This window comes from Panthera leo, chromosome F3 (genome assembly GCF_018350215.1).
Source record: "Panthera leo isolate Ple1 chromosome F3, P.leo_Ple1_pat1.1, whole genome shotgun sequence".
Classification (NCBI taxonomy): Eukaryota; Metazoa; Chordata; class Mammalia; order Carnivora; family Felidae; genus Panthera; species Panthera leo.
Window position 1 is genome coordinate 64793713 of NC_056696.1, and position 27954 is coordinate 64821666.

Genomic DNA, 27954 nt, shown 5'->3' on the forward strand with positions numbered 1-27954 from the left:
CAGAAATGCCAGCCATCTGTCGGCCTGAGGTCTCTAAGGAGGTGGGTTTGATGACGTCCAGGTTGGGTGTGAGTTCGGCTCGGGGCTCGGCAGGACATCCGTCCCCGAGGTGGGAAGTCTGGGGCCAGTCGCTCCACCTGGTTGCGCCTCCGTTTTCTCCCGAGTCAAGCAGAGTCACGCCCGCCTCGCGGGGTCTCTGCGCGGGTGACCCGAGCGCTACGAAGCCCGCGGTCCAGGGCCCGGCACCCTGCAGGGCCCCGCCCCGGGATGCCTCTCGTCCTGCCGTCCCGCCCCGGGCCTGGGCCTGTGTCGCCGGGTCGCAGGCGCTGGCAGCTGCAGCGGGGAGGGGGCGACTCGGCAGGCCGGGCCCGGGCGCACGGTCCCCTCGGCACCCTGCGAGAGGCGCCGGGCCGGGACCTGGGAGCTCGCGGGTGCAGACAGGTATTTCCAGTCGGGCCGGGGAAGGGGGGGGCGGGGCGGGGGACGCGAGCCGGGGGGGCCCCCCCGAGCTGTGCGGATCCCCCCGGGGGTCCCGCTCCCGGCCGGGCTCGGCTGTCGGCCCCGCGCCTCTCCCCGGCCGCGCGCGGACGGCGGGGGCTCGCGGGCGGCGAGGCCCGGGAGGACGGCGGGCCAGCTCCGGCGACCCGGGGCCCGCGCGGCGGGTCTCCCCCGCTCCCTCCCCGGCCGGCGCCCGGCGCCCGGAGCTCCGCCAGGGGGCGACCCGAGCCCGCCGCCGCGCGTCCCGCCCTCCCGAAACTACAACTCCCAGGCCGCCCGGGGGTCGCGGCCGCCCCGCCCCGCCCCGCGGGTCGGCCCCCTCGGCGGCGGCGGGCGGGGCGCGGCGGTCTCCCTGGCGACGCGGGCGCTGGGGCGCCGGGCGGGAGGCGGGCCCGCCCCCTATTGTGTGGCTGCGGGAGCCGGGCCGCGCGGCGCCGGGCAGGTGAGGGCGGGGGCGCTGCGGGGCAGGGACGGCCGCCGGCGGGGCTCGCGAGTTCCGGGGGAGCCGAGGCGGCGGGGGCTGGGGGCGCCGTGGGATTCTTCGGGGGCAGCAGAACTCGAGTTCTGGGGAGTGAAGTGGGGTTTTGGGGGGGCGGGTCGGGGAGGGGGATTCCCGGAGAACCGGAGGCGACTGGAGGTAACGCGTGCGTGTGTGTGTGTGTGTGTGTGTGCGCGCGCGCGTCGGTGCAGGGGGGTGGGTCTTGGGGGGGGGTGTCCAAAAGCAAGGGGGGGAAGTTCAGGGGTCCGGAGCAGGCGAAGGAGAAGGGAATTGAGGGTGGGGTATCCGGAGAGTATTGTGGGCTGGGGCCGGAGAATTTTCGGGAGGGCGATTCCCGCGGAGAGGATGGGTGGGGACTCTGCGGGCGACGGGAAGGGAGTGCCTGGAACCGCGGAGGACCTGGTGCAGTTGGAGATCAGGTGTGGAAAATGGGAATTTGCGGAGAGGTGGGGGGGGGGGCTGTGAGAAGTAGGGATAGCAGGAATCGGAGCACTTGGTGGGGAGACCAGACGGGTGAGGGCATGGGGAGGGGGCGCGGTGGGCAGAGGAGTTGGAAGATCGTAGGGAAAGCAGAGGAATGCTGGGGAAACCCGGGTTACTAGGGTGCTCGGAAAGCTGAGCCGCGAGGGAACTGGGGCTCCATCCGTTTGGGAGAAGCTCTTTCGGGGAAGAATGGGAGAGCCCGCCGCGGGCAGAGGGAAGCCAGGGGAAGGTTTGCTGGTGAGTCGTGCGGAGTTACATACGCGGGGCCATTAAGTAGAGGCAGGGGTCGGGCTGAGAGACACGGGGGGGGGGGGGGGGGGGGGGGGAGGAGGAGGGCGGGATGCTTTCCAGCCAGTCCGGACTGGGAGGCCGGGAGCGGGGTGGAGGCCAGAGCAGAGTCCGCTTGGATTTGCGGGGGCCCAAGGCCGTAGCAGTCCCGCCCCCAGCCCACTGTGACCACCCTCTGGGGCCCACGGGAGTTCCTACCCTGCGCACCCCAGGGCTCACTTTGTACTCACTAGGGACTGGCAGGCTTCCGGCTTCAGGGACCATGCCTCTAGGGCTGGGGAAGGGAAAGCCTGGCAAAGTCTGGGCCCTGAGGACACTGGAGGAGAGCGAATGGGAAGCTTTGGGATGAGGCACTCGGGTCGTGCTGTCTGGCGGAGCGAGGGCTGCTTGGCAGCATCATGAAGGGAAAGTGGTGCCAGCTGCCTGTCCCGGGACCTGCCCAGGCCTGGAGGGTGCCATCCCGGCCCCCAATTCCAGCAGGTGGGGGAGGCATCTCCTCGCCCCGCTGCCTGACTCAGTCACTGCTAAAGCAGTGTTGGGAGGCTGAGTGGAGAAAGAGATACGGCGTCCCTCCCCAGCTTCCAGGAGTCACAGAGGCTGGGGAGGTGGGCAAGGGATTGTGTGCGTGGGTTCCCTGGGGGCCGCTTTCTGGGGGTTCCCACCCAGGTTTTGCCCTTCACTGGCTCTGTGCCCCTGAGCAAGCCCTGAGCAGGGTCCTTATTTGTCACTGTGGGGTGAAGGAGTAATCCTGGTTCTCCCTGGCGATCTGCTACTTGTTATCAGCATCAGGACTAGGGAAAGAACAGAGAAGGGGCTGAGCCATGGGGACCCTTCATCTCCCATTTTCTGACAAATCCTTTTCCAAGCTCAGCTTTCCGGGCACGTCAGTAACCTGGGCTTCCCCAGAATGCTTCTCTTCAGATCTTTCCAACTCCTCTGCCCCACCCTCCCCGTGTCCTCCCCTGTCAGGACTCCCCACCCAGTGCTCCCTGGTTCTCCCAGAGCCCCCACCCCGGCCCTTATCCCCCAGGGCGGCAAGATCTCTGGTATCTGCGTCCCTCCCCTGCTTCTCTGCTCCCCTCTCTCTTCGTTTGCTCTCCTCCTGGCCTGTCTCTGACGGTGGGGTTTCTTCTGGTTGCCAGTATTGGCCCACTCGGCATGTTGCCTCGCGTTTTGTGTTTAGATCTGGTGGTGCTCCAGGGAGCGGCTGCATCAGGTGTTACGTGAGCCAAGCCCTAACCGTGCAGAAGAGTGAGAGCTGAAACCTGCTACCGGATCAGAAGGCATCCCTCCCGGGGCTTGCTGGGCTGTGGACACCTCCCGGGCCCCTCCGTCGGGGCCCCGTGGATAGGAGGGGCCGGCCGAGCAGGCAGCTGGGCTATGGTTTGCTGCCTCGGTCTGGCCGTCCTCAGCCTGGTCATCAGCCAGGGGGCTGACGGTGAGCCGGATTCCCTGGGCTCAAGAGCTCCCCGCCGGCCTTGGCGGGGGGGGGGGGGGGGGGGGGGGGGGGGGGGCATTCCCCGGGGCGGGGGAGGGGAGGGTTCTCTGTGAGCACGCGGGGTAGGGGACGAAGAGCGCTGGTTCTGGAGAAGTCGAGGCTTCTCTCAGCCACTTCATAGAGTCCTAGGGATGGCGCAGAGACCCTGAGGGAGCCTCCTGTCCCTGCCCTGATTCTGGTCCCTGTTGTCCGCGCAGGTCGAGGGAAGCCTGAGGTGGGGTCAGTGGTGGGCCGGGCTGGCGACAGTGCGGTGCTGGGCTGTGACCTGCTGCCCCCGGCTGGCCGGCCCCCGCTACATGTCATCGAGTGGCTGCGCTTTGGATTCCTGCTCCCCATCTTCATCCAGTTCGGCCTCTACTCTCCCAGAATTGACCCCGATTACGTGGGTAAGACAAGGGGGATCAGGAGGTACTGTGAACACCCCAACAGAGGGGGGCTGGGTGGGGGGAGGGCAAGACCTCTTCTTAACTGCTCTGCCTTCCCCCTCCCCCACTGCGTCATGCCAGTTGGGGGGCTCTAGGCGGCTGGCAGGTGGGTTGACGGGCAGCAGGGTGGGTGGGTCTGTGGCCTGTGTGCTTCTCCAGCGGAGGCTGGGGGGGGGGGTCTCCGTCCAGAGGTGCGTGTGCACGGAGGGGGGGCTGGGGAGGGCCAGGGTCCCTAAGGGTCAGGGAATGGATGGGGCCAGACTGGGTTATGTGGCTTCTGTTCTAACGTATGGACCCTCCCCCCTCCACCTGGAGCTGCCTTCCGCACCCCTGCTGGCTCCCTCAGAGGGCTGGGCTTCCTCCTAATCCCGAATGGAGTCTTAATCTGAGCGGTTTAGTGCAGGCCTCAGAGGGCAGCGTGTGGGAGGGCCCGAGGCGAGGGCTGGGGGCTGCTGGGCCAGACAGTCTTTAGAGGGAAACCCAGGAAAGGCCACCTTGGGGACGCTGATGGGGGAGGGGACCCCCACCTTTCCCCTCTTTAGTTTGAATCCTGAGAGTGGCTCTGGGATTGGCTGAGCTGTCCCTGAGGGGCAGGCTGAGCTCAGGCAGGTGCCGCCGGAGGGAGAGTTTATTTTCAAACCGGGAGAGTTTATTTTCAAACCGGGGGCAGTTGTTGGCAAACAGCCTGGTGGGAGCGGATGTGTCTACACAAGCCCCGTGAGAGCTGATGAAAGCAGGGCCCAATTAGGACAAGTGAGGTTAAAAAAAAAAAAACACAAAAAAAAACTGGCCGTGCCCACCAGCCCGCCCTCCCTGCCTCTGCGGGGCCGGGGCTGGGCCCGGAGGGGTTTGGGCTGAGGGCTGAGGCTGGGTAGATACAGAATGTTGCCTGACTGAGGACAGGGCAGGGGCAGGTGGAGCGGAGCAGGGAGAGGAATTTTCCTGCGATTCCTAACTGTCCTTCTCTCTACCCGTCTTGGGGTCCCTCGGGCAGACAAGCCGCTGGCTGGCCGGCTGGCAACGGTGCTACCTGTGGGTTTCCTTTCTCCGTGTGGCTCTGAGCTGTGGGAACTGTGAGCCGTAACCCCAGGGCTTCTTCCTGCCCCTGCCCTTAGTGCCCACCCCTGCCCCCGCCCCCCAGTAGCTAGTCCAGCCAGTCTGGGGAGTCAGAGCTGGGGGGGAGGGCCCTGTGCCCATTAACTCTCTTACTGCCTCCCGTCTAAGGGGCCTCTCGGCCTTTGTGCAGGGGACTCCGAACCCACAGTTGCTAAGCAACGGGAGGTGGAGGTTGCTAAGGACAATGCCGTCCTGTCATAAGCCCTCTGGGCAAGTGAAGGAGAGATGGTCTGGGACTGCGTGTGTGAGGCTGGTGGCCTAGAACGTGGGAGGGACCACGCCTGAGACCCCAGCTCCCAACCTTTGAGGACTCCAGAATCCATCTGGCGGAGGGGCCGGGATTTACAGACTAGCTCAAAGTGGTGAAAAGCGGTATAAAACAGGCTGGGACGCCTTCCTAACCCTCGCGCTGACTTGGTCTTTGACTTTCATGCTGTCTTTCTTGGGAACTTTGTGACAGTGCGGCTGGCAGAAAGGCATGAGTTTTCTCTCTGTCCCGAGTTGTTTGCTGCAAGGCAGTTCTCTTTTTTTTTTCCTTCCTTTTTTAGTGTTTATTTATTTTTGAGACAGAGAGAGACATAGTGTGAGCGGGGGAGGGGTCGAGAGAGAGGGGGACACAGAATCCGAAGCAGGTTCCAGGCTCTGAGCGGTCAGCACAGAGCCCGACGTGGGGCTCGAACTCACAAACTGCGAGATCATGACCTGAGCCGAAGTCGGATGCTTAACCGACTGAGCCACCCGGGGGCCCCGAGGCAATTCTCTTATTCTCAGAACACTCCACCCTCCAGGCCTCTCCCCTTTTTTCCTGCAAAACCTTCCTTGTGGTCACAGCTCCCGGGAAGCAGTAGTCCTCTCGCTTCGTGGTCCTTGGAACCTCTGAACACAGCAAGGAGCATCTTTTGAACTGTGTATGTGAGCTTGTATGCACGTGTGTGTGGGTTCTCTGCCTTCTGAGAGCTGGAGAGAGCAGTCAGTGTCTCCCGCTTCCTTTACGCACCCCTGCATGTGTGGGGCGGGGCAGGGCGCGGCGGGGGAGGGTCTGAAGCCCACCAGGCTGTGGCCCTGCGGAGGGAGGGTGGGCCTCCGGGAGGGGCCCGGGACTCAGGAGGACTCAGGACTGCCTGCCTGCCCCTGGCCATCTTCCTGTGCCGTGCCACAAGTCTAGCAGCCCGTATCTCCCAGAAAAGGGAGGGCACGCAGTATGCCTCCTTGAATGTTCAGATCCGCAGACATTTAGAACCGTTATCCGCTGACCACCAACGCCCTGAGTGGGAACACCCTGGATGTGGTCAGTGCTGTGTGCCCCGAGCGTCACATGATCCTAACCCCACGGTGCACTGGAAAGTGTTCCGCATCTGGAGAAAGAAGGCCTGACTTTGTCACTTACAAGCCGTGGGATTTTGGAAGGAAGCTTCGTGTCCGTCCTTTCCTCTCGAATGGATTTCCTGCGAGGATTAAATGTTACATGGTCCACATTCAGTGCTCAATATCCCTTCCTCTTCCTGCTTTTTTCGTGGAGCTCGAAGACAACCGTAATGAGAAGTGGCTGTCTTTTGGAACTTAAGGGGACTTTGCACTCTGGGGTCGCAGGGCTCCGTGGCCACGCAGATGGGGGTTACGGAGGGATCCCGAAGGGGGTGTGTGTGGAAGGGTGTGATTGTGTTAAATATTTACCCGCAAGGCCTAGGCTTATCTCCTAGGTGGAGATTTCAACACCTAGCCCTGGAAGCAGGTCCGCCCATCCTGGAGAGTCCACACCCCTGGACCTCGTCCTTGGAAGGAAAAAGTCCCTTGCCTAAGACTTGCCTCAGACCGTTCAGTCTCCTCTTCTTCCCTGACGGCACTAGATTATATCCCTGCAGGCTTAGATTGTATTTTGGAAAGATCACCAGTGCTGAACACGCAGACGTGGGCGGTGACGTCTAGGCAGACGTGGGCGGAGAGGGGTCTAGGCAGTCCCAGGTGCTGGCAGGGCGGTGTGGTGCGCGGTGGGGCCAGCCGCTGCTGGGGGTGGGCAGAGAGGACCTGCCACCAGGTAAGGGGAGTCCTGAGATCAAGTCCCGCTTCTGATTTCACACCTTGTGCTCATCCGTTTGTTCAGTACGTGAGCAGTGGGCCGCCTGCCTGCCCCGCATCCCTTCCCCCCTCCCTCCCCAGCCAGATTGGTCTTCACCTCTTTTTCCGGATGAAACCCGAGTCGGCCAGTTTGCCCAAGGGAATACACCGCAGAGCTGGGCTCTGGGTCTCCCTGGCTCCCGAGTGTGGGCCTTTCTCACTAGGTGGCACTGCCGGTGACCCCCGAAGCTGTGTGGGGAGGGGGCCGAGGGATGTGGGGGGCAGCCTCAGTCTGAACCTGGTGGCGTAGTGGATGCTGACGGAGGGTGGGCGTGTGTGTCTGCCTGTGCTGTGGCCGTGTGGCTTTGTGGAGCTCCGTGTGGCCAGTCAGCCGGGGCCCCGGGTGCCCTGGGGCGTGAAGGGATGGGGTGAGGAGGCTGCTGACCTTGCTGCCTGGCTGGGCTGGACTCTGGCCACCCTAAGGCGCTTAGGCCGTTGATAATAGCCCCGAGGGATTAGGGGCTTTGGTAGGCGAGGTCTGGGTCCCTGCTTGGGCCCCAAACACTGCTGAGGTTTCCAGGGCCAGTGCTCTGGCGGGAGGGGTCCTCCAGGAGCCATACGTTGCCCCTCCGAAGAGCCCAGGGCTGGGGCAGATCCTGTAAGACTCACGAGGAGACTAAGTGTGGCTCTTAATTTTTTTTTTTTTTTAATGTATGTGTATTTTTGAGAGAGACGGGGACAGAATGCGAGTGGGTTAGGGGCGGAGAGAGAGGGAGACACAGAATGCCCCAGGCTCCGAGCTGTAAGCATAGAGCCCGACGCGGGGCTCGAACTGGCGAACCGCGAGATTATGACCCGAGCCCAAGTTGGACGCTTAACCGACTGAGCCACCCAGGCGCCCCTAAGTGTGGCTCTTAAACCGCCCTCCTCCCAACGGTCCTTGAAGCCACCTGCGGTTCAGTAGGGTGTCTTGTGCACCTGCTACCACTCTGGGTTTCTCTTTGTCTAAACTGGATCTCAGCTGCTAAAAGGCAGGAGTGATCCGGGGCTGAATGGAGGGATCTGCCCTCGGTGACCCCAGCCCCACCTGTGTCTCTCTGGTCCCCGCTGGATCAGGGTGACTGGAGGAGACAGGGCCTCGTTCTTGACCTCTGAGAGTAACCAGCGTGACCAGGGTTTGGGGCTCCTCCCCCAGGGCGAGTCCGGCTGCAGAAGGGGGCATCTCTCCGGATTGAGGGGCTCCGAGTGGAAGACCAGGGCTGGTACGAGTGCCGAGTGCTCTTCCTGGACAAGCACAGCCCTGAGGACGACTCTGTTAACGGCTCCTGGGTGCACCTCACAGTCAATTGTATGAACCTGGGGGCAGGTCGGGGGGGGGGGGGGGCCGCATGATGAGGACCTCTGGGGGGGGTGGTTCCGGGGCCCCACCCTCGCGGACACTCCTGTTTGCTGGCTCACTGTCTGCATCTTGCCCCTTCCACCGCCACGCCTGCCCTCCAGTGTTGGAACTTCCTCTGTCTTCCCCGTCCCTGCCTCTCTGGCCGGGAGAGGGGAATGGGTAGGGGGCTGCCGGGCCCTGAGCGAAACACGACTCACGTGTTGAGACGGCATTTTGTTTTCTCAAAACACCTTTTCACCCCGGACCTCATGAATTCTCTGTCAACCCTAAGAAGGAAGGAAGGTCAGAATCCTTCCCCTTTCTCAGATGGGGAGACTGGATCCTGCCGCTGCTTAGGGGCAGAGCGGAGTCTGGACCCAGGCCTCCGGACCCCCAGAGCAGTGCCAGGGGCCACTAGCTCTCCCCCGGCTCTGACACCCCTCCTGTGCACAGCCCCAGTTGCTAAGTCCGCAGGCCAGTGTGGGGATGGGCTGGTGCCACCCTCACTTGGCCTGAGCTCAGCAGGCAGGGTGGCCCTGGGCCGGGGACTCCCGAGCAGTGGGGCCGGCCGGTGGGCTGAGGCCTGCAGCCCTGACCGGTGTCCCTGCTCTTTGGACTGAGAGCCCCTCTGGCATCCCCTGATGCCTCTCTCTCCGCAGCACCCCCTCAGTTCCTGGAGACCCCTCCCCAGGTGCTGGAAGTTCAGGAACTGGAGCCTGTGACCCTGCGTTGTGTGGCCCGTGGCAGCCCACAGCCTCATGTGACTTGGAAGCTCCGAGGACAGGATCTGGGCCAGGGCCAGGGCCAGGTGCAAGTGAGTCCCGGGGCTGGGCTAAGTGGGCCTGATAGGGTGTGAGGGGGAGGCTTGGGGGGCGGGGCTAGAGGCCCAGGGGCCAAATGCCGAGCTGGGAGACTGGCCAGGGGGGGACGCCTCACTGGCTTCCTGAGCCTGGGGTGCTGCTGCCCTCTGCCGGCCAGACTCGGAAGTGCAGGGTCTGAGGCCCGCGGGAGGGAGGGAAGGGGAGGCAGGGGGCGGGGGGCGGGGGAGGAGGAGGAGGAACCTTCCTTATCCCCTCCTACCCTAGGTGCAGAATGGAACGCTGTGGATCCAGCGGGTGGAACGCCGCAGCTCTGGGGTCTACACCTGTCAAGCCTCCAGCACCGAGGGCAGTGCCTCCCACGCCACCCAGCTGCTGGTGCTAGGTGCTCTTGGTGGGGGTGCTGCGGGCCGGAACTAGGGACCTGTATGGGGGGGGGGGGCTCTGACCTGTGGCTGGGGGTGCACGTAGCAGGAGAGGACACAGGGGCGTGGAGAGAAAGGGAGCTGCCAATGCAGGCTGGTGCTCTAAAACCACATCTCTCTCCCTCTCTCTCTCTCTCTCTCTCTCTCTCTCTCTCTATCTATCTATATATATATATATAATTTTTTTAATGTTTTATTTAGTTTTGAGAGAGTTCAGGCAGGGGAGGGGCAGAGAGAGGGGAACAGAGAATCCGAAGTGAGCTCTGCGCTGACAGCAGTGAGCCAGATGGGGGGCTCGAACTCACCAACCGTGAGATCACGACCTGAGCCGAAGTCAGACGCTTAACCGCCTGAGCCACCCAGGCGCCCCTCTAAAAACCAGCATCTTAATTTTAAAAGGAGCAGTGAATGGACGAGTAGATATTTAGGGCCCAGCAGTGTGGTGTGTAACCACCCCCCCAGCCCCCCCAGGTTCTCATCTATATATAAAGAGGTTCGTATCTACATTTTAGGACTAGGTTGAGAATTTAATCAGGTTCAGTTGAGTACAGTGATCAGCACTTAGTACCTCCCGTCCGAGACCTTCCGTCTAGAAGGAACGCTAAGAGATGGCCTGGACTCTGCCTTCGGAGAGCCTCTTCTCAAGGGAAGGCAGATGAGTTAGTGAAGTGTCACTTTCCCTGGTTCTGTGGGAAGGCAGCGCTGAGGAACTGTTAAGGGCCAAGCCCGCCAGGGTCAGGAAGGTCTGAACAGTCTTGCCTACCCTGCTAACTTTGGGCCCTCACTTCTCTCTGCCTCTCGGCCTCCACTGCTTCATCTGTGGAGACAGTAATTCCTGGCACAGAAGGCTCTTGTGAGGCTTAAAAGAAATGGTGCAGGGAGGTGCTCAGCGGAGCGCCCCGCGTGTCTGTCGTGTCCTATAGGGCCCCCCGGCTCGGATCGTCACCTCCTATGCCCGACAACCCAGGCAGCGGAGCCCGGGGAGGGGAGAGAGCAGTGGGGCGGTAGAAGGGAGAGACGGATTTGCAGGGATGATGCGGGCTGGCCAGACTCTGTGGGAAGAGCCTTCCAGACTGGGGGGGGGTGGGGGGGGGCTCGGAGAGCAAAGGCGTGCGGCCGGCTCGGGGGCACGACACGCCCACACTGAGCTGAAAGAGTTCTTAAGGGTTGGCGTATGAAAAGACGGTTGGCCGGGCCGGGAGGGGTTGGATCCTGAGTGCCCACGAGGCTGGATCGAGAAGTTCGAGCTTGATGTGGTGGGAGCCAGGAGTTGTGAGTTCTTGAAAAAAAAGATTTTTTTAATGTTTGTTTATTTCGGAGACAGAGAGAGACAGAGCATGGGTGGGGGAGGGGCAGGGAGAGAGGGAGACACAGAATCCCAAGCGGGCTCCAGGCTCCCAGCTGCCAGCACACAGCCCGATATGGGGCTCGAACTCTCAAACTGTGAGATCATGACCTGAGCCAAAGTCGGTCGTTCAAGCGACTGAGCCACCCAGGCGCCCCAGGAGTTGTGAGTTCTTGAACAGAAGCGTTGTGTTCTGGCCAAAGGGGGTGTCTCTGTGCGAATGGCCGCTAGAGTGGCCAGATGGGGGAGCCTCGGTCGGGGATCGTGCTGTATCCGCTGGTGAGGTGTTGGGCACCTGCATTAGGGTAGGACACGTGGAGGTGATTTAGCAGGCGACAGTGGAGGGAGGTAAAGGGTAAATGAGCAGAGAGTGAGCCTGCCTCCCCCTCCCCAACACACACACACACACACACACACACACACACACACGCACACACGCAGGTTCTAGGCGGGGGAGTCCGGGTGAATTGGGTTGTCCCTGGTGGGAAGGGGATCTGGTCTGGGGAAGAGAAGGAACTTGCGTGAGGTACAGGGGTTAGGGCTGTTTCAGTTCCCCTGTGCCAGAGGGCAGATGGCAGGAAGAACTGTAGAGGGGACCTCAGGGCTGAGGCCTCTCTCTTCCCATGTGCTCCCCCACAGGCCCCCCGGTCATCGTGGTGCCCCCCAAGAACAGCACGGTCAATGCCTCCCAGGATGTTTCCTTGGCCTGCCGGGCTGAGGCGTACCCCACCAACCTCACTTATAGCTGGTTCCAGGACAGCGTCAACGTGTTCCACGTTAGGTGGGGCTTGGGGGTGGGCGGGGGCCGGCGGGCAGCCTTGGAGGAGTCCCCCGGCTCAGCGAGCCTGGACCCCTGCCCACACGTGCCACGTTGCAGCCGCCTGCAGCCCCGAGTGCGGATCCTGGTAGACGGGAGCCTGCGGCTGCTGGCCGCCCAGCCGGACGATGCAGGCCGCTACACCTGCGTGCCCAGCAACGGCCTCCGGCGCCCGCCCTCGGCCTCTGCCTACCTCACTGTGCTCTGTAAGCCTCACCCGGCTCCCTCCCCAAGCCTGCTCCCTCCCCCTGGGCCAGGCCTAGTTCCTGCCCCACAACCTGCCACTGCTTCCCCCACCAGACCCAGCGCAGGTGACAGCAATGCCTCCTGAGACCCCCCTGCCCGTAGGCATGCGGGGGGTGATCCGGTGCCCGGTCCGCGCCAACCCCCCACTGCTCTTCGTCAGCTGGACCAAGGATGGGCAGGCCCTGCAGCTGGATAAGGTACAGACCTCCGGGGCGGTGGGGGGGAAGGAAGGGTGTGGCTTGGTGTGATCCTGGGCAGGTCAGCTGGGGTGGAGTTAGCTCAGTGTAATTCAAGTCAGTGACTAGGGATACACCCCTTCCCTGGGGGGCTGTGTGGGGGTGTTTGTGGAGGAGCACAGCATCTGTCCTGAAGGAGGGCACAGCCTAGAAGGGGTAGGACAGACACTCTGCTGGAAGGCCAGGGCTGGTTGAGGACAGATCAGCAACAACTTCTGGGACCTTGGTGATGGGCCTTGGGGGGGTGGACAGACATTCGGAGCAGGAACCAGGGCCCCGAGGCAGGAAACGGTGCCTCGCGTGTAGGGCGTGACGAGTCCTCGAGTCTGAGGGGAGCCACATGCCCGTGGGTACACGGTGCTGCGGAGAAACAGGTTGGGGCCAAGAGGGAGAAGCGTGGGTACCAAGTGAATATTACGTTCTTACAAGCAGTTGGGGTCTTTGTCCGCCCTCGTGGGCGACCACCGCATCTTTTAATCCTAGTGTCCCCGTCCCCGGGGGCTTCTGCGATGGGAGGACTGGATACGTTTTTGTTGGAAGTTACAAAAAAAGTCTGCGGGCAGTTGGAGCCAGTGAAGCTGTTGAGCGGCGGTGCGACAGCATCGGAGCTCTGAGCAGGAGTTGACTCTGTCGGGTGGATGGAGGGCAGAGTGGACACAGGGAGAGGGGCTCAGAGGCTGTGAAGTGGTCCAGGTGAGAGCTGAGGGGGTCCTGGGCGTGGACGGGCTTCATGCCTAGATGGAGGCCTTCCCGGAGGAGAGATGTGGTGAGCAATTCCACGGGGGAGTGAGCAGTCCAGGTTAGTGGGGACAGTGGGGCCCTTGACAAACAACAGGGAAGGCAGGGAAAGGAAAGGATTTGGAGTGGAAGATGCTGACTTTCGTTACCGGGTGCCGGACACCCCGGCAGGCAGGCGGGGCTCAGCTCCAGGGGGCGCCGCTGGAAAGGGAAGCGTAGGCCTGGAGTTCAGAGAGGGGTCAGGCCTGGAGGAGGAGTCCTCCGCAGGGATGTGGCCTTCTCCTTCCTCTCCAGCCTCTGCTGAACCGCTTTCACTTCCCCGCAGCTCCCTGGCTGGTCCCAGGGCCCCGAGGGCTCCCTGATCATCGCCCTGGGGAACGAGGATGCCCTGGGAGAATACTCCTGCACCCCCTACAACAGTCTCGGGACTGCAGGGCCCTCCCCGGTGACCCGCGTGCTGCTCAAGGTGAGGGTGGCTGCGGGCGCCCTGGCGAGGGGGGCAGAGCAGTCACTTCGGAGTCCAACGGTGGCGGCGGCAGCTGTCAGACTCCGTGCCGGCAATTTCTGTAGAGGTGGTGCTGGCGAGGCGGGGTGTGAGGGGCGCGTACGTCCCCAAAGTAAGATACCTGCCTGCCCGAGTCGCTAACCTTGGCCTCGAGGAAAAGGGGTGTGAAGCAGAGGGGAGGGTGAAGGGTGTTCCGGGGAGGTGTGTACCCCCCAGAGAGGCCTCCCAGACCCCCGTTTCCCTCCAGCCCCGCCGGGGAGCAGAGACAACAGGTAGGGAGACCCTGGGAGATGGGGTGTGATGGGAGCCCCAGAGAGGGGAGCGGCCCTTAGATGGCAGTGCGGGAGGCCCCTCCCAATGCCAGATCTGGCTTGCAGGCTCCCCCAGCTTTTCTAGAACGACCTAAGGAAGAATATTTCCAAGAAGTAGGGCGGGAGCTACTCATCCCCTGCTCTGCCCAGGGAGACCCCCCTCCTGCTATCTCTTGGGCCAAGGTAAGGCTCCTAGCCCCGCTCTGCCCATGCGCACACGCTCTGCACCCCTGCCCCTCGTCATTCTGCGGGAAGGAGGGAGCCATCGGAGGCAGGGTGGGGAGGACGCTGGAGCTGCCCTCGGTGAGGGGTGGCCGCATGTGTCCTCAGGGCTGACCAGTGGTTCCGTAGGTGGGCCGGCGGCCGCAGGGCCAGGCCCAGGTGGGCAGCAACAGTAGCCTCATCCTGCGACCGCTGACCAAGGAGGCCCATGGGCGCTGGGAGTGCACCGCTAGCAATGCTGTGGCCCGAGTGGCCGCCTCCACACATGTCTACGTGCTGGGTTAGTGGCCGGAGAGCAGGCTGGGGGCTAGAGGAACCCATGTGGGACAGGGGACGGGAGAATCATTTTTGGAGGTCCACATGGGGATGGGGGGCAGGGGGCCCTGGGGTGATGGGTTGGAGGTCAGAGGCCCTGGGAACCCTCCTTAGCTCTTTACCTGACCAGCCTCCCCTCCCCCCCCACTCAATTCCCCCTCCCCAGGCACCAGCCCACACGTTGTCACCAATGTGTCCGTGGTGCCTTTGCCCAAGGGTGCCAATGTCTCCTGGGAGCCCGGCTTTGATGGTGGCTATCTGCAGAGATTCAGTGTCTGGTATACCCCACTGTGAGTGATCTGCCGCTCCTGTCCCCCCACCCGATTCCCTCTGGCCCTCTGCCCTTCCTCCCACCCTTCCATCCCAGGCCCGCCCTAATTCTGCTGCCCTGTTTCCAGGGGGATCTTTGGTGTTCAGGGCCCAGGTGCCGAGATCCTGGACGGCTGAGGGGAGGGGACAGGTCAGTCTCTGGACTCCAGAGCTTCCTGGCCCTCCTAGTAACGAAGTCCCCCCGTTTCCTCATGTCCTCCAGGGCCAAGCGTCCTGACCGAACCCACCATGACTGGGTGTCGCTGGCAGTGCCTGTGGGGGCTGCTTACCTCCTGGTGCTGGGGCTGCAGCCCCATATCCAGTACCAGTTCAGCGTCCTAGCTCAGAACAAGCTGGGGAGTGGGCCCTTCAGTGAGATCGTCTTGTCTGCCCCCGAGGGTGAGAGATCTCCCCCCGCCCCAACGCCAGCATCTGACCGGACGGGATAGGACTGATAGGGAAAACCTGGATTTGGCACGACCTGGGTGGGAGGGGGCAGAGGAGCCGGGCAGCTTGCGGTCCACAGGGGTTTATGGAACGTGATTCGGGGGTGTCTTTAGGGGCTCTGGGAGAATGGCTGAGCATGGAGTTGGGGGCGGGGAATAGAGGGGTTGGCATGTTGTGGAAGGGTCCTGGGAGCCCCATCTCATGCCTGTCTGCCCTGCTTAGGGCTTCCCACCACGCCAGCTGCCCCCAGTCTTCCGCCCACTGAGATGTCACCTGCCCTGTCACCTCCCCGAGGCCTGGTGGCAGTGAGGACACCCCGGGGGGTGCTCCTGCATTGGGATCCCCCAGAACTGGTCCCTAAAACACTGGATGGCTATGTCCTGGAGGGGCGGCAAGGCTCCCAGGGCTGGGAGGTGCTAGACCGGGCCGTGGCAGGCACAGAAATGCAGTTGCTGGTACCTGGGCTCATCAAGGTATGTGTGGGAGGCAGGCACCGGGAGGTTCCTCCCCGCGGTGCTCCGGGCCCCGGCTCCGTTCCCCAAACCTGGGCTTCTCACCCTCCCTTCCCAACTGCACAGTCTTTCTGGACAGAGCTGGGGTGGGCGGTGCTGGGTCCTGACCCCCTCCCCGGACCCCCACCCCCAGGACGTTCTGTACGAGTTCCGCCTCGTGGCCCTCGCAGGCAGCTATGTCAGCGATCCGAGCAACACGGCCAACGTGTCCACTTCCGGTGAGAACCCGGCGGGAGGGCAGAGCGTAAGCACGGGGGGGGGGGGGGGGTGGCGCTGAGCCCACTGTCGCGGGCACCGACCGCCCCTCGTGACCCCTCGCCCAGGCCTGGAGGTGTACCCCTCCCGCACGCAGCTGCCAGGCCTCCTGCCCCAGCCGGTCCTGGCCGGCGTGGTGGGCGGGGTCTGCTTCCTGGGCGTGGCTGTCCTCGTGAGCGTCCTGGCCGCCTGCCTGACCAACCGGCGCAGGGCAGCCCGCCGCCGCCGCAAGCGCCTCCGCCAAGGTAGGCCCCCGAGGCCACGCCCCCGCGGGCCCCGCCTCCCGCCCCAGCCCCGCCCCCCGGAGGTGGCCACCCGCCACCCGCGCAGGGCAGGTGCGTCCTGTCTGTCCGCACTTGCCTGTCCCCAGCGGGGAGGGTTTGCCGGTGGGTGTTGGGTGAGGCTGTGCGCCTGGGGCTCTGGAGGGCCTGAGGTTTGCCGGTGTCACCTCTGGTTCTGCCCGAACAGATGCGCCTCTTATCTTCTCCCCGCCCGGGAAGTCAGCTCCGCAGTAAGTCCCTCCACCTCCTCCGCTTCCTTCGGCCTTCCCTCTGCGCCCGCTGTGTTGGCCTCCTCGGTGGTGCCTTGGGGTGGGCGGGGAGGGGCGGAACAGAAGTTGGAAGGAGGTGAGGGTGGGAGTGCAGAGGTCCCAGCCTGGGGCTGCCCACTGCTGCCTGTGCGCCTTTCTGCCACCCCTCCACCACGTGGGTCCTGGTGTCTGTTCGCTGTCCCTAGCTCTGCTCTGTTCACCAAACCTCTCAAGGCTGGTCCTGGGAAGGGGCCTGGCTCCCTGCCACAGAGCCGGATCCCCTGTCCTTCCCCAGCTCTGTTCCGGGTTCGGGCAGTCCCGACAGCGTGGCAAAGCTGAAGCTCCAGGGCTCCCCAGTTCCCAGCCTGCGCCAGAGTCTGCTCTGGGGGGAGCCCGCTGGTCCCCCCAGCCCCCCTCCGGATCCTCCACCTAGCCGGGGCCCCTTACCCCTGGAGCCCATTTGCCGGGGACCAGACGGCCGCTTTGTGATGGGACCCAGCGCCGGGACCCCCCAGGAAAGGTCAGGCTCTGAGCGAGCTGAACCTCGGACCCCATCCCAGCACCAGGCCAGGTCCTATGACTGCAGCAGCAGCAGCCCCAGTGGGATGCCCCAGCCCCTCTGCATTGCAGACATCAGCCCTGTGGGGCCCCCTCCCGAGGCCCCGCCCAGTCCTCTGCCTGGTCCAGGACCCCTGCTTCAGTACCTGAGCCTGCCCTTCTTCCGGGAGATGAATGTGGACGGGGACTGGCCCCCTTTCGAGGAGCCCGGGCCTGCTCCACCCCCAGATTACATGGATACCCGGCCCTGCCCCACCTCATCTCTCCTTCAGCCCCTGGACTCCGCCACCGTGTCCCCCAGGGCAGCGCTTCCTGGGGCTGTGGTCGGGGCCGGGGCCACCCCAGAGCCCCTGTACACGGCACTGGCCGACTGGACACTGAGGGAACGGCTGCTGCCAAGCCTTCTCCCTGCCGCCCCTCGGGGTAGCCTCACCAGCCAGAGCAGCGGGCGGGGCAGCGCCTCGTTCCTTCGGCCCCCCTCCACAGCCCCCTCTGCGGGAGGCAGCTACCTCAGCCCTGCTCCGGGAGACACCGGCAGCTGGGCCAGTGGCCCTGAGAGGTGGCCCCGAAGGGAACACGTGGTGACAGTCAGCAAGAGGTGAGGACAGTCCCTGCCCTTCCCCACCTTGGCTCCAGTCCCTGCCCAGACTGCCCCACCCCTCTCCTAATACACTGTGCCTTCTGGGCTCTCCCACCCTGGGACCAGGAGAACTTGTCTCCTTTTAGAAGCTTTTGCTGAGGTCCGGGGATCTTCGGGGGAAACCCATGGCCCAAGCTGAGTTGGGGGACTCTGGGTTTGGGCTTTTCTGCTCACCCTCTGTTCTTCTCGCCGTACCACGCATTTGTCCCCTGTGACAGGAGGAACACATCTGTGGATGAAAACTATGAGTGGGACTCAGAATTCCCTGGGGACATGGAATTGCTGGAGACTCTGCACCTGGGCGCGGCTGGCCCTCGACCCCGACCTGAAGCTGAGCCAGAGCTAGGTGCGTGAGCCCCCCAGGAAGGCGGTGCGGCACCCCCCGTTCCACCTCTCCCCCGTCTGTTCCCAGCCGGGCCCCGGGCCCCAGCCTTGCTCCTCCTGCTCTCCCTTGGCTCATCTGCACCAGTGACCCCCAGCCCTGTCCTTGCTGTGCCCCCCTCTTGCAGATGTGAAGACTCCAGAGGAGGGTGGCCTCTTGAATGCTGCCCGTGCTTCTGGCCCCGAGGCCCGCTGTGCTGTCCTCCGGGAGGAATTCCTAGCTTTCCGTCGCCGCCGCGATGCCACTAGGGTCCGGCCACCAGTCTATAGACAGCCAGTGCCCCACCCCGAACAGGCCACTCTGCTGTGAGAGCGCCTGATAGGAGGCTGGGTGAAGGCACACAGAGCCTGCAGAGGGGAGGCCCCAGCAAGCCCTAGCTCCAGCCTGGAACACTGCTCCTGCAGCTCTGGTGGTGGTGGGCTTGGGTGGGCTTGCTAGGAGGTGTATATGCCGGGCCCCCGGAGTCCGGGGACTGGGACAGGGATCTTAGATCTGCCCGTGTGTGTGTGAGTGTGTGTGGTGACGGTGATGGTGTTTGTGGTGTGGGTGAGGTTTTTTACAGGTGAATAAAGAAAGTCTGACAAATGTTTCTGTGTGTCTTCTGCCTTTGCATCTGAGAGGGAGGTAGGAAAAGCCCCGAACCCTTAAAAAGGAGGCGGCCCTTCCTGAGTGGACAGGGCTGCACTCAACATCCTTTCAAAAAGCATTTATTGAGTGCCTGCTGAGGGCATCTACTAAAGACCAACCGTTGAGCTAGATGCTGAGAAAACAAAGTTCACGAAGTCAAGCCTTTGCCCTTGGTGAGTTTTTGCCAGTTGGTGAAGCAGGCAAAGAAACAGTTACGGTGTGATGTGATAAGTTCTGTGATAAAGCTAGGTGTTGGATATTGTGGTAGCACAGAGGAAGGAGCCCACAAACAATGAGTACTTACAGCACGAACTGGGGACAGTGCTTCCCCTGGGGAGCTCCTCACGGGATGGGAGTAACTAACAGTAATAGCTAGTGTCACTGAGCACCTGCTATGGGCCAGGCACTGCTCTAGGCTATTCATGTATATCATTTCCTTTTCTGTAACCATGGGGTCGGTAGAATTCTCTGTTTTCTAGGCTGGCCCGCTGAAGCATAGAGGCTTCAGTCATTTGCCCAGAGGTCACACAGTGGGCATGGGGTAGAGCAGATCAGAAGTGGGTCAAGGGAGGGAAAACATCCCAGGCAGAAAGCACAGAGGAGTGAGAACAGTGGGTCGCCCAGGGAATCACTTGGTGGACCTGGCTGTCAGGGCTGGGCAGGATTGGGGAACGAGGCACAGAAGGGTGGAAGGACGCTGGTGGTGGATGTCCTTGGAAACCAGGCCAAACAGTAGCTTCTGCATTACAGGAAGAACCCCACTGGTGGGTGTAGGCAGAGACTCCACCCCAGGGGGACTGCTCAGCAGAAGCCAGAAGAGGGGTGCTCCTTCAACCCCTAAGCTATGCTGCCCTCCATTCACAGACACAGAACTGCCAGCCTCCCCCTCCTCCCCTAAGGCCTCCTCTTCTGATCCCTCCAGGATTAGGAAGAGATGCCGGGTCAGAGAGGAGGAGACTAAGGGGAAGAAATCAGGTCTGAACCCTGGGTCCCAACAGTGGTCACGCCCCCTGGGCCCCGGGGGCAAAGAATGACCTCACTGTCAGTTCCTGCCCAGGCCTGAAGTAGGTGGAGAGCGGGAGCACATGCGGGTACTGTCCTGGCCTGCACCCCGGTACTGTCCCACCTTAGCCAGCTGGAGGTGGGGGGTGGGGGTGGGGTCTTCCCGTGCCTCCGTTTACCTAACCACCCTTTTTAAATCAAGACGCTTCTTCCCACGTAAACACGCCCACAGTCTTGCGCTAATCTTCCAGGCAAAAAGCTTCCCACCGAGGCACACGTTGTGAGCTCCCAGGTGCAGACGGTGGTTCTCCTGGGTGGAGACCACTGCAGCCGCCCGCGGAGGCCCGACTCCCCAGACCCTCCCGCCCACTGCCCCTCTCCCCAAGCTCTGCCCTCCGCCCCGGCGCTGCGGCGCCTTTAAAGCCTCTGGGCGCTCGCCCCGCCCCGGGTCCGCCCCGTCCGAGGCGGGAGCCGCTGAAAACCCCCGGCCCGGCCCGGGCGCGCCACTCGGCCAGCAGCCCCCGCCCAGAGTGCGCCGTGCCGGCCCGCCAACGGTGAGCAGGGGGAGGGCGGGGGGCGCGCCTCCGGGAAGCGGGAGGCCCGCGCCGGCGACTTGCTCCCGAGGCCGGCGCGAGGGTCCGACGACGGCTCTGCGCGCCCGGTGCTGTCGGGTCCTGTCCCCAAGCCCCGACCCGGCATTGCCGGGCGATGAGGTCAGGCGAGGGTGCGGGTGCACCGACGGGGCGTCCGTCCGCAATGGGGACCGGGCCGTCGGGGTTGACGAGCGGAGGGCGTCGGGGCGTGGCTGGCGGGCTCCGAGGGACCGCGCGCCCGAGCTTCCCCGCGACCCCGAGCTTCCCGGTTGCAGGAGCACGTGCGGGGGCCGCCCTCTCTGTGCCTCCTCCCGCCGGCCGTCTTCCTGGGGACTCGGGGTCGCGGGCTGGGGAGGAGAGGCCCCCGACCTCGGGGGGTCGCCGCAGGCGCGCGCGGGTGGTGTGGGGAGGGGGCTGCTTGCAGGGGCTCCGGTCCACCATCCCCCCCACCCCCCCGCCGGCCGGGGCCCCCACCCCGCGCCCCCTGCTGCTGGGAAAGCCGGCGGGGGCCGCGGGCGGGCGGGCGGGCGGGCTGCCCAGACCACTGCGTCACCCCAGCGGCGGGCTGTGGGTGACTCATCCGGCTGTAACGGCCCTGGGTGTGGCGAGGCGGGGCGGCGGGGCCGGTCCTGCAGGACCGGAAGTGGACGGCCGCCTTCCCGGCCCCGCAGGCCTCCCAGAGCCCCCTTGCAGCCCGTGCCCGGGAAGTTCTGGGGGGAGCCTGGCATCTGGGAGCAGAAAGCGTGGCGGGAGTGAGGGTCCCGGGGATGGGGGGGGGGTGCCCAAGTGGCTTGGATGGGCTTTCCCGAGTTCTGACCGCGGAGCACCAAAGAGAGGGACAGCTCCCCCTCTCCGGCGCCACCCCCCATTTCTCCTCCCTAGTCCCCCGGGAAGACCCACAGCTACAGAGAAGGCCAAGGCAGGCTGGGGAGGGGGGGGGTCCGCCCCGCGGAGGCGGCGCGGTCGTCTTTGGCCGACTGCACCCCCCCCCTCCAGCGCCCCAGCCCTCTCCTGCCCCCTGGGGATTGGCCTCTGCTGCTTTCTCCACCCCAGCCCCTCTCCCTCCAGGATTTTCAGGTATGGGGCTCTCTGGCCCCCGACAGGCCTTCGGTTCCCGGGGCATTTCTTCTCCTGAACTGTTTCCCGGAGTCTGTTTCTCTGCCCCCAAACTTGTAACTTCGCACTCCTCCAGATGCCCCCCCATGGCCTCCGCAGCTGCCCCCCGCCTCCCCCGCTGCGGAATCCCTTGCACCTGTCCACACCTGAGAACGCGGCCAGGGGCCCCTTTCCAAGGATGCCGCCTGCGGGCCCCGGTGCCCAGAGCCTCGTCACCACTCCATGTGTGTGGAGTGCGTGTCTCTGCCTGGTGCCCCCACCCTGGCCGGGTTCCTGTGTTTGGTACACAGAAGCCATGGCAACGGCCCCCACCTCACCCCTCCTCCCGCGAGCCTTGAGGCTTCCTGTTTGTGCAGCCTCAGCTTTCTCTTCTGCTCACTGACTTGACGGTGGGGGGGGCTGCCCCGCGTGGCTCCTTGGTCACAGGTGTCCGCCATCCTTGCTTCCGCCTGCTTCCTGTGCGCTTCACTTTGGGGACAGAGACCCCCATCTCGCCCTTTCAGAAGAGCGCCGACCCCCCCCCCCCCCCCCCCCCCCCCCCCCCCGACTCTGAGTTAGGAAGTTCCCCCGCGTGCACGATGAATGGAGAGTCTCTGTCTTCCGCACCAAACACCCAGCCAGGGACCCTTTCCCTTGACATCTGCGTGGGGTGGGGCGAGGTGAGCGTCCTGCCCCGGGTCTCTGGTGGGGGTGAGGGCTGTTCCCGCGCCAGGCCCGCCCCCCAGGTGGTTCAGCGGTCGTCTCTGTTTGGACCCCCAGCCCCAGGCATCTCCTACACCGCTCCCCACCCCAGTAGGCACCTGGCTGTCTTCCCTTCCTTTGAGGGAGGGCTGCGGAAGCCCCAGCTCCAGCCGGCCAGCCACGGCCCATCGGCCCATCCGCTGGCGCCTACCCCAGGGAGCCGGAGGAGAAACAGCTGTGGACGGGCTGGCTGGGCTGCCCCGCCCCTTCCCAAGGCCCCTCCCCTTCCCAGATCTCTGCCCCACAGCTGTGGCACCTCAGGACTCACGGGCTGTGGCCCCAGAGTGGAGCTGGGTCCAGTCTCCAGAGTTGGGGAGGGACCCTCAGCGTCCTCCCTGTGCCCAGAGGTGGGTCTGGGAGGCCAAGTCCGTTCTGCCCCTATGGAGGGGACACTGCTCTCCACTGCTCTCCCCCGCTAACCCTGCTGCCTGGGTTAATGATTCTCCTGCCCTTTCTCTCCCCGGCCATCGTGATCCCTTGGCCTCAGGCCACGTGGCTCCAAGGAGACACAGCCCTGAGGCCCAGGGGACCGTAGTGAAGCTGCTCCCAGAAGAGAGGTCTAGACATTGGGCCAAGAAAAGGGGGCTTACTGGTGGCTGCAGGCCCCCGCCTCTGCCCTTCATCTCAGGTCTCCTGGACATGCCCCTGTGTGCCAGGGGCCCTGGGCTGCTGAGGCTGGGCTGGGAGGAGAGACACTTGTCCTCCTTGCTCCACAGGCTTCAGCCTGCCCTCCCCCAGCTGAGTGTGTGTGTGTGTGTGTGTGTGTGTGTGTGTGTGCCTGGTGATGTGGGTCAAGGCCCAGACCGACATTTATCTGGCCCAGGCTTTAGGCAGGGGAAGGGGGGGAAGGGGAAGCGGGGTGGGGGGGGGGGGGGAGGTGGGTTGCTCTTAATGAAGTATAAAAATAACTGATTTGTGGGGAGGATTCCTTCTGGAAATGTGCTGCTGGATAAGCTGGAGTGGAAAGGAACAGCCATGTTGGAGTGCGGGGGAGGGGACTAGCCTGAGACCCAAGGCTGAGCGGCCAGAGGGGTTTGAGGTGACTCTGCCCCTGTGACCTGACTCTTTTCCTGAGCCCCAAGACCCATGGCAGGGGGCAGGATTGTTTAACCTGGGGTGTGTGGGAGAGAGGGAGCCTGAGTGACTTCAGCCCTTAAGTCTGACCTGGTCTAGAGCCGGATGTGGGGGGCAAGAGTGTCTCCCTTTCCTGTCCTTGAACACAGGTGCTTGTTCTGGGGACTCCCCCTGTATGAGCAGCAGACAGCTGGCTGCATTTCAGAATGGAAAGGGAAGCTCATTTATAGAGCGGATGGGGACAGGAACTGAGGTCCTGTCCTTTCTCTGGTCCTGGCTCCCCCTTGCATGAGTAGCATTCCTGAGACGGCTCCATGGGGTCCCGGAGGGGGCACCTAGGTAGTGAGGTAGTAGGTGGGGACAGACTGCCCACGGGCCAGGTCTGGAAACCACCCAGTTCTTCCTAAGTGAGGTCCTCAAATGAAGCTAAACCCTCCTGTGCATTTCCCCAACCCTCCCTCCCCTCCCAGGTTTCCCTAAAAATACCACCCGAGGCTCCCGTGTCAGTTCCCTATTCCTGCCACAAATGAGCACAAACTTAGTGACTTAAAGCACATTGTGCAGCTCTAGAAATCCCCCCGGAGGTCTCACTGGTAAAACCAAAGTGTCAGTGAGGCTGCGTTCCTCCTTGGGGAGTTTAGGGGAGAATCCCTCTCCGGGCCTTGTCCAGGACGTGGGCCTGACCCTGACCCTGACCTGACTCTGCTTTCTTCTTGCTTCTCCTGCTCTGACTTGCCTACCTCCCTCCTTCACTTATAGAGACCCCTGGCTGTGAGGACACTGGGCCCACCTGGATGGTCCAGGGGACTCTCCCCTTCATTCAGTGACATCAGCAAGGCCTTTTTTTTTTTTTTTTTTTTTGCCATGTAACATTCACAGGTTCTGGGAATTAGGGTGTAGATGCCTCTGGGGGGCCATGATTCTGCCCACCACAGCTTCTAGAAAGGAAAGTAGAATTTGTTTGGACTGCCCAGTGGTTTCTCGTGGGAGGCTCCTTTTGTGTGCCGAAATCTTTTAAGGACCTACTTAGACCTCCTCTTCCAGGAAGCCTTCCAGGTTGCTTCTGCCCACACTCTCTTCTGCATTTCCTTGATGTAGGGTCTGACTGTGTAGGCCTGTGCGGTATTTATCGTGTACAAGCCTTACCCTTTCCTGGGTGCTCACTTGGTCTCTCTGTTGGCATTCTGGGACCCAAGGCTTCTGTCTCTCCCGCAACCCCCAGCACAAATAGTGGGTGCTCAGTGAAAGCCAGTGGCTAACTGAGGGCAGTTGTGTCCAGTGCCCTCGCTCCTGGCAGAGATCTGCCAAGCCATCCAGGTCTTCCTCCTCTCCCCAAATCATCTTCCTCCCCAGGGCTGAAGGGTTAGAATGGCCAGCTTGCCTTTGCTAAAGCTGACCACCCCCAAATGAGGAGCTGAACCCCCTGGCTTGGCCTCATTTACCCCAGATTCTCTTCCAGTGGGTTTTCTGTCTCATCTGAGTAGTGGGGCTGTTCAAATGAAATCTAATGGGAGGACTCAGTGTAACAAACAGACTGCTTGTCATAGGGTTGGGGGAACCCAGAGATGGCCTGTGTGGCCCCTTAACCCTAGAGCTCTGAGCAGTGCTTGACCTGTGCCCCGGAGTCAGGGTGAAAGTTCCCTCCTTTGATGGCGGGTCTCCAGGGGATAGGGAGTGTGTCCCTGCGGGCTGCAGAGAACTGACTGCGGTCCCGGCCGCGTCTTCTCCCCAGCTCCCACAGCCACCGCTGCCCTTTGGAATGGCCAACAGGGGACCTGCCTACGGCCTGAGCCGGGAGGTGCAGCAGAAGATCGAGAAACAGTATGACGCAGACCTGGAGCAGATCCTGATCCAGTGGATCACCAGCCAGTGCCGCAAGGATGTGGGCCGGCCCCAGCCTGGGCGCGAGAACTTCCAGAACTGGCTCAAGGATGGCACGGTGAGCGCTGGGCCCTTCTGACTGCAAGTGCCCGGGACGGAGCCGGGCCTGCGAGGGCCTGGGGTTATTTCAGCTGCGGAACTGCGGGCACACCCGTCCCGCTTCCTCCTCAGCCTGGGCACCTATCTTGCAGAGGACCCGTGTTTTCCTCCCTCCCACGGAGTGCAAGGGAGGCCCGAGGGGACACGGGGAAGAACCGGGGTGGGGGGGAGGGGGGTGTTCTAGGCAGTGATGCTGGGACAGCAAGGCTTTCACTCTGGGTTCAGAGGCAAGGGCTGGGCGGGAGGGAGCCCGGGCATCCCTCCCGGGGGAGGCAGAGCGCCTTCAGGTAGGACAGGAACCTCCGGGGCTGAGCGTCTCTGGCAGCAGCACGGCCTCACCTCTGCACCCCTGCTGTCCTCACCCAGGTGCTGTGTGAGCTCATCAACGGGCTGTACCCCGAGGGGCAGGCCCCCGTGAAGAAGATCCAGGCCTCCACCATGGCCTTCAAGCAGATGGAGCAGATCTCTCAGTTCTTACAGGCGGCCGAACGCTATGGCATCAACACCACCGACATCTTCCAGACTGTGGACCTCTGGGAAGGTGGGCCGGGGCCGGGGCGCCGTCACCCTGGAGGCCAGAGGCTGGGCTAGGCAGTCTTGAAGGGAGAAGGGGGCGGGTTTCTGGCACCTCGCGGACAGGGGTGTGTGTGTGTGTGTTTTTCATGGAGGAGTGGGCCGTGTTGGGGGTTGGGGTGGTGGAGGGTGTGGGGATGAAGAGGAGAAGAATTGGGAAGCCAGGCTTGCTGACCACGTGGGTGGAGGTGGAACCCCGGCACCCAGGGCCCCCGGCGCGGCCGAGGCCAACACACCGCCTTCCCCTTCCCAGGAAAGAACATGGCGTGTGTGCAGCGGACGCTGATGAACCTGGGTGGGCTGGCGGTAGCCCGGGACGATGGGCTTTTCTCTGGAGATCCCAACTGGTTTCCTAAGTGAGTATCGCGGGGCGCCCGGGGCCTGTCCCCGTCCCTAGAAAATGGTCCCGCTCAAAGCACGTTTACATCCCTCACCATCCCGAGTCCTCGCTGCTCTCCTGGGACGGCAAGGGACTGTCCCTTCTGAGACACGGGGAGGGAGGTGGCTCCGGGGGGAGCGAAGCTGGCGGCAGCACTCGAGCCCCCAGGGAAGACACTCACCGGGGCCACCTCCAGCCCCTTTCTCACCAGCACTCTCTCTCGGCCCAGGAAATCCAAGGAGAACCCTCGCAACTTCTCGGACAACCAGCTACAAGAGGGCAAGAACGTGATCGGGCTACAGATGGGTACCAACCGCGGGGCGTCCCAGGCAGGCATGACCGGCTACGGGATGCCCCGCCAGATCCTCTGATCCCACCGCGCCCTGCCCCGCCCTCCCACGGATGGTTAATATATATGTATATTTCAGCAGTGACATTCCCCGAGAGCCCCTGGGGCTCGCAGACTCCCCTCTGCCAGGGCGGGGGCCTGGCCTGCCTCCTCTGGGGGGCACCCGACGGCGGGCTCTCCCCCTGGGCTTACTAATACATTCCCTTCCTCAAACCCACCCAAACTGGACCAACCACAACTGGCCTCTTTTCTCCTGGGACCAAAATTTGGGGGCCTCGCCACCCCCCAGCCGCATACCTCTTCACTTGCCCTTTGGCTTCTCTCCCCACGACCCCTGAGCTCCGTGCCCTGAATCCATTCCTTGGCCGGGGGTCAGGGACGCCGCCTTCCGGCCTTCCTTCCGCAAGCATGCCTCGCCCCCAGCTGTGGCTGCAGGGACCTAATTTATAGGGAGAGGCCTGTGGCGGCCGCCTCCCCAGCCTCCCCAGCCACAGCCGGGCTGCACTCACCACACATCAAGGCAGCTGGCCCCTGGCAGGGGTCCTCTTGGCTTCCCATTTTCCATTCCCCTTGCTGTGGCTAGGGCTTGAAAAACCTGAGTTTGCTGATTTAAATAAATATCTCTGCCTTTTTTTGGATGGACTCTGGTTGTGTCTAGGGCTGTGAGCCCTCCACTGGGAAGGGAGGAAATGTGGGGGGCAGCGTGGTGATTGGTACAGGGGGGAGGGATTTCAGATGAAAGGCTGCGATCCTCTCCCCCTTCTTTGATTTTCTTCCCTGTTCTCTGGCTCCCGTGGTTTAGGTGAGGGGAGGTTGGGGTTGAGGACGGGGCCTCACAGCTGCCCTTGGAGGATATGCGGGCGGTGCCCACAGCTACCCGAGGGACTGGACATCCCACCTGGTGCTCCTGGTCGGCCCCCTCCCCCAGCCAGAGGAGGGTGGGGCTGGGCGGGAGGCCCCTCGGGCAGGCTTGGGACAAGGTGGCCCCTGTCCAGTTGGCCAGATCAGCTTGGGGGCTAGGGGCCAAAGGTGCAGTGGTGGGGAGGAATTGACAGGCTGTGAGTGAGCAGGAAGTAGTCAGTGGTGGTGGCTGGAGGGAGGAAGCCTTGTTGATTGACCCCACGTGCTTGGGAGAGCAGGCGGGAGCACTTCCCTTCTGGGTGGGCGGCCTCGTACCAAGATAACCAATCTCGGGGTCAGGCTGTCCTGAGCTGGCCCTGACCGAGGCATGGGCGTTCCGCCCTGTGGTTTCCAGCTCCCAGGTGTCGCCTTTACCCCACGGCCTCTCTGTCACACCCTGGGTCTTCCTCGGAGAACTGGACAGGCCCCGGGCCAGCCCCCCACAGTGGGGTCCTCCCTCCCCGCTTTCTCCTTCAGGGCAGCTGTTTCCTGAGGGGGGCAGAGCCACAGCATTGTGCCCAAGGGTGACTTTCATTCTCCTCTCACTGCCCTGTCGTGGCGACTTCTGCCAAGGAGCACCTACTATGTGCTAGGCTCTGTGCCTGGGGACATTAGCCCCTGATCCTGACGCCTGATCAGGCACCTGATGCTGCAGAGGGAGATGGTATTTGCTTGGGGGCCGTGGTCCCTCAGGCTGAGACACAGATAAGATAGGCTGCAGCTTATATGCAAATTCCCAGGGGATTAGCTGTCATCCTACCCCTTTGGTT

The 27954-nt window shown here is 63.3% G+C and overlaps 3 protein-coding genes across 13 annotated transcripts; 2 read left to right on the forward strand and 1 right to left on the reverse strand.

Moving 5' to 3' along the window:
- Nucleotides 1-303: 303 nt before the first annotated feature.
- On the forward strand, nt 304-18477 carry IGSF9 (immunoglobulin superfamily member 9). 9 transcript variants are annotated; one of them, XM_042924749.1, is made up of 21 exons: nt 926-940; nt 1600-1717; nt 2952-3206; nt 3464-3652; nt 8058-8210; nt 8900-9054; nt 9326-9443; nt 11468-11851; nt 11946-12088; nt 13191-13331; nt 13748-13864; nt 14033-14183; nt 14385-14508; nt 14751-14926; nt 15197-15447; nt 15620-15704; nt 15810-15986; nt 16210-16252; nt 16566-17426; nt 17687-17814; nt 17978-18477. In XM_042924749.1, exons 3-21 carry the CDS (start codon nt 3149-3151, stop codon nt 18157-18159), a joined length of 3636 nt encoding a protein of 1211 aa, XP_042780683.1. In that variant the 5' UTR covers nt 926-940; nt 1600-1717; nt 2952-3148; the 3' UTR covers nt 18160-18477. The 9 variants fall into 9 exon arrangements, with proteins under 9 accessions (XP_042780687.1, XP_042780686.1, XP_042780683.1 ...); XM_042924748.1 differs by lacking the exon at nt 926-940 and adding an exon at nt 1261-1416; XM_042924755.1 differs by lacking the exons at nt 926-940; nt 1600-1717 and adding an exon at nt 1261-1416 and having other exon boundaries at nt 11468-11609; nt 11706-11851.
- On the reverse strand, nt 12560-22759 carry LOC122211516 (WW domain-binding protein 11-like). Of its 3 annotated transcripts, XM_042924757.1 has the most exons (5): nt 21989-22759; nt 17643-17677; nt 16102-16325; nt 13015-13066; nt 12560-12873 (listed from the first exon to the last, which is right to left on the reverse strand). In XM_042924757.1, the coding sequence occupies exons 1-5, from the start codon at nt 22064-22066 to the stop codon at nt 12798-12800; spliced, it is 465 nt and encodes a 154-aa protein (XP_042780691.1). In that variant the 5' UTR covers nt 22067-22759; the 3' UTR covers nt 12560-12797. The 3 variants fall into 3 exon arrangements, 1 of the variants encoding a protein (XP_042780691.1); XR_006198711.1 differs by lacking the exons at nt 12560-12873; nt 13015-13066 and having other exon boundaries at nt 16106-16325; nt 21335-22759; XR_006198710.1 differs by lacking the exons at nt 12560-12873; nt 13015-13066; nt 21989-22759 and adding an exon at nt 19659-19928 and having other exon boundaries at nt 16106-16325; nt 17643-17697.
- TAGLN2 (transgelin 2) lies at nt 19947-26922 on the forward strand. The gene is made up of 5 exons (XM_042924758.1): nt 19947-20033; nt 24736-24942; nt 25350-25524; nt 25810-25912; nt 26165-26922. Exons 2-5 carry the CDS (start codon nt 24763-24765, stop codon nt 26304-26306), a joined length of 600 nt encoding a protein of 199 aa, XP_042780692.1. The 5' UTR covers nt 19947-20033; nt 24736-24762; the 3' UTR covers nt 26307-26922.
- The last annotated feature ends 1032 nt before the right edge of the window (nt 26923-27954 follow it).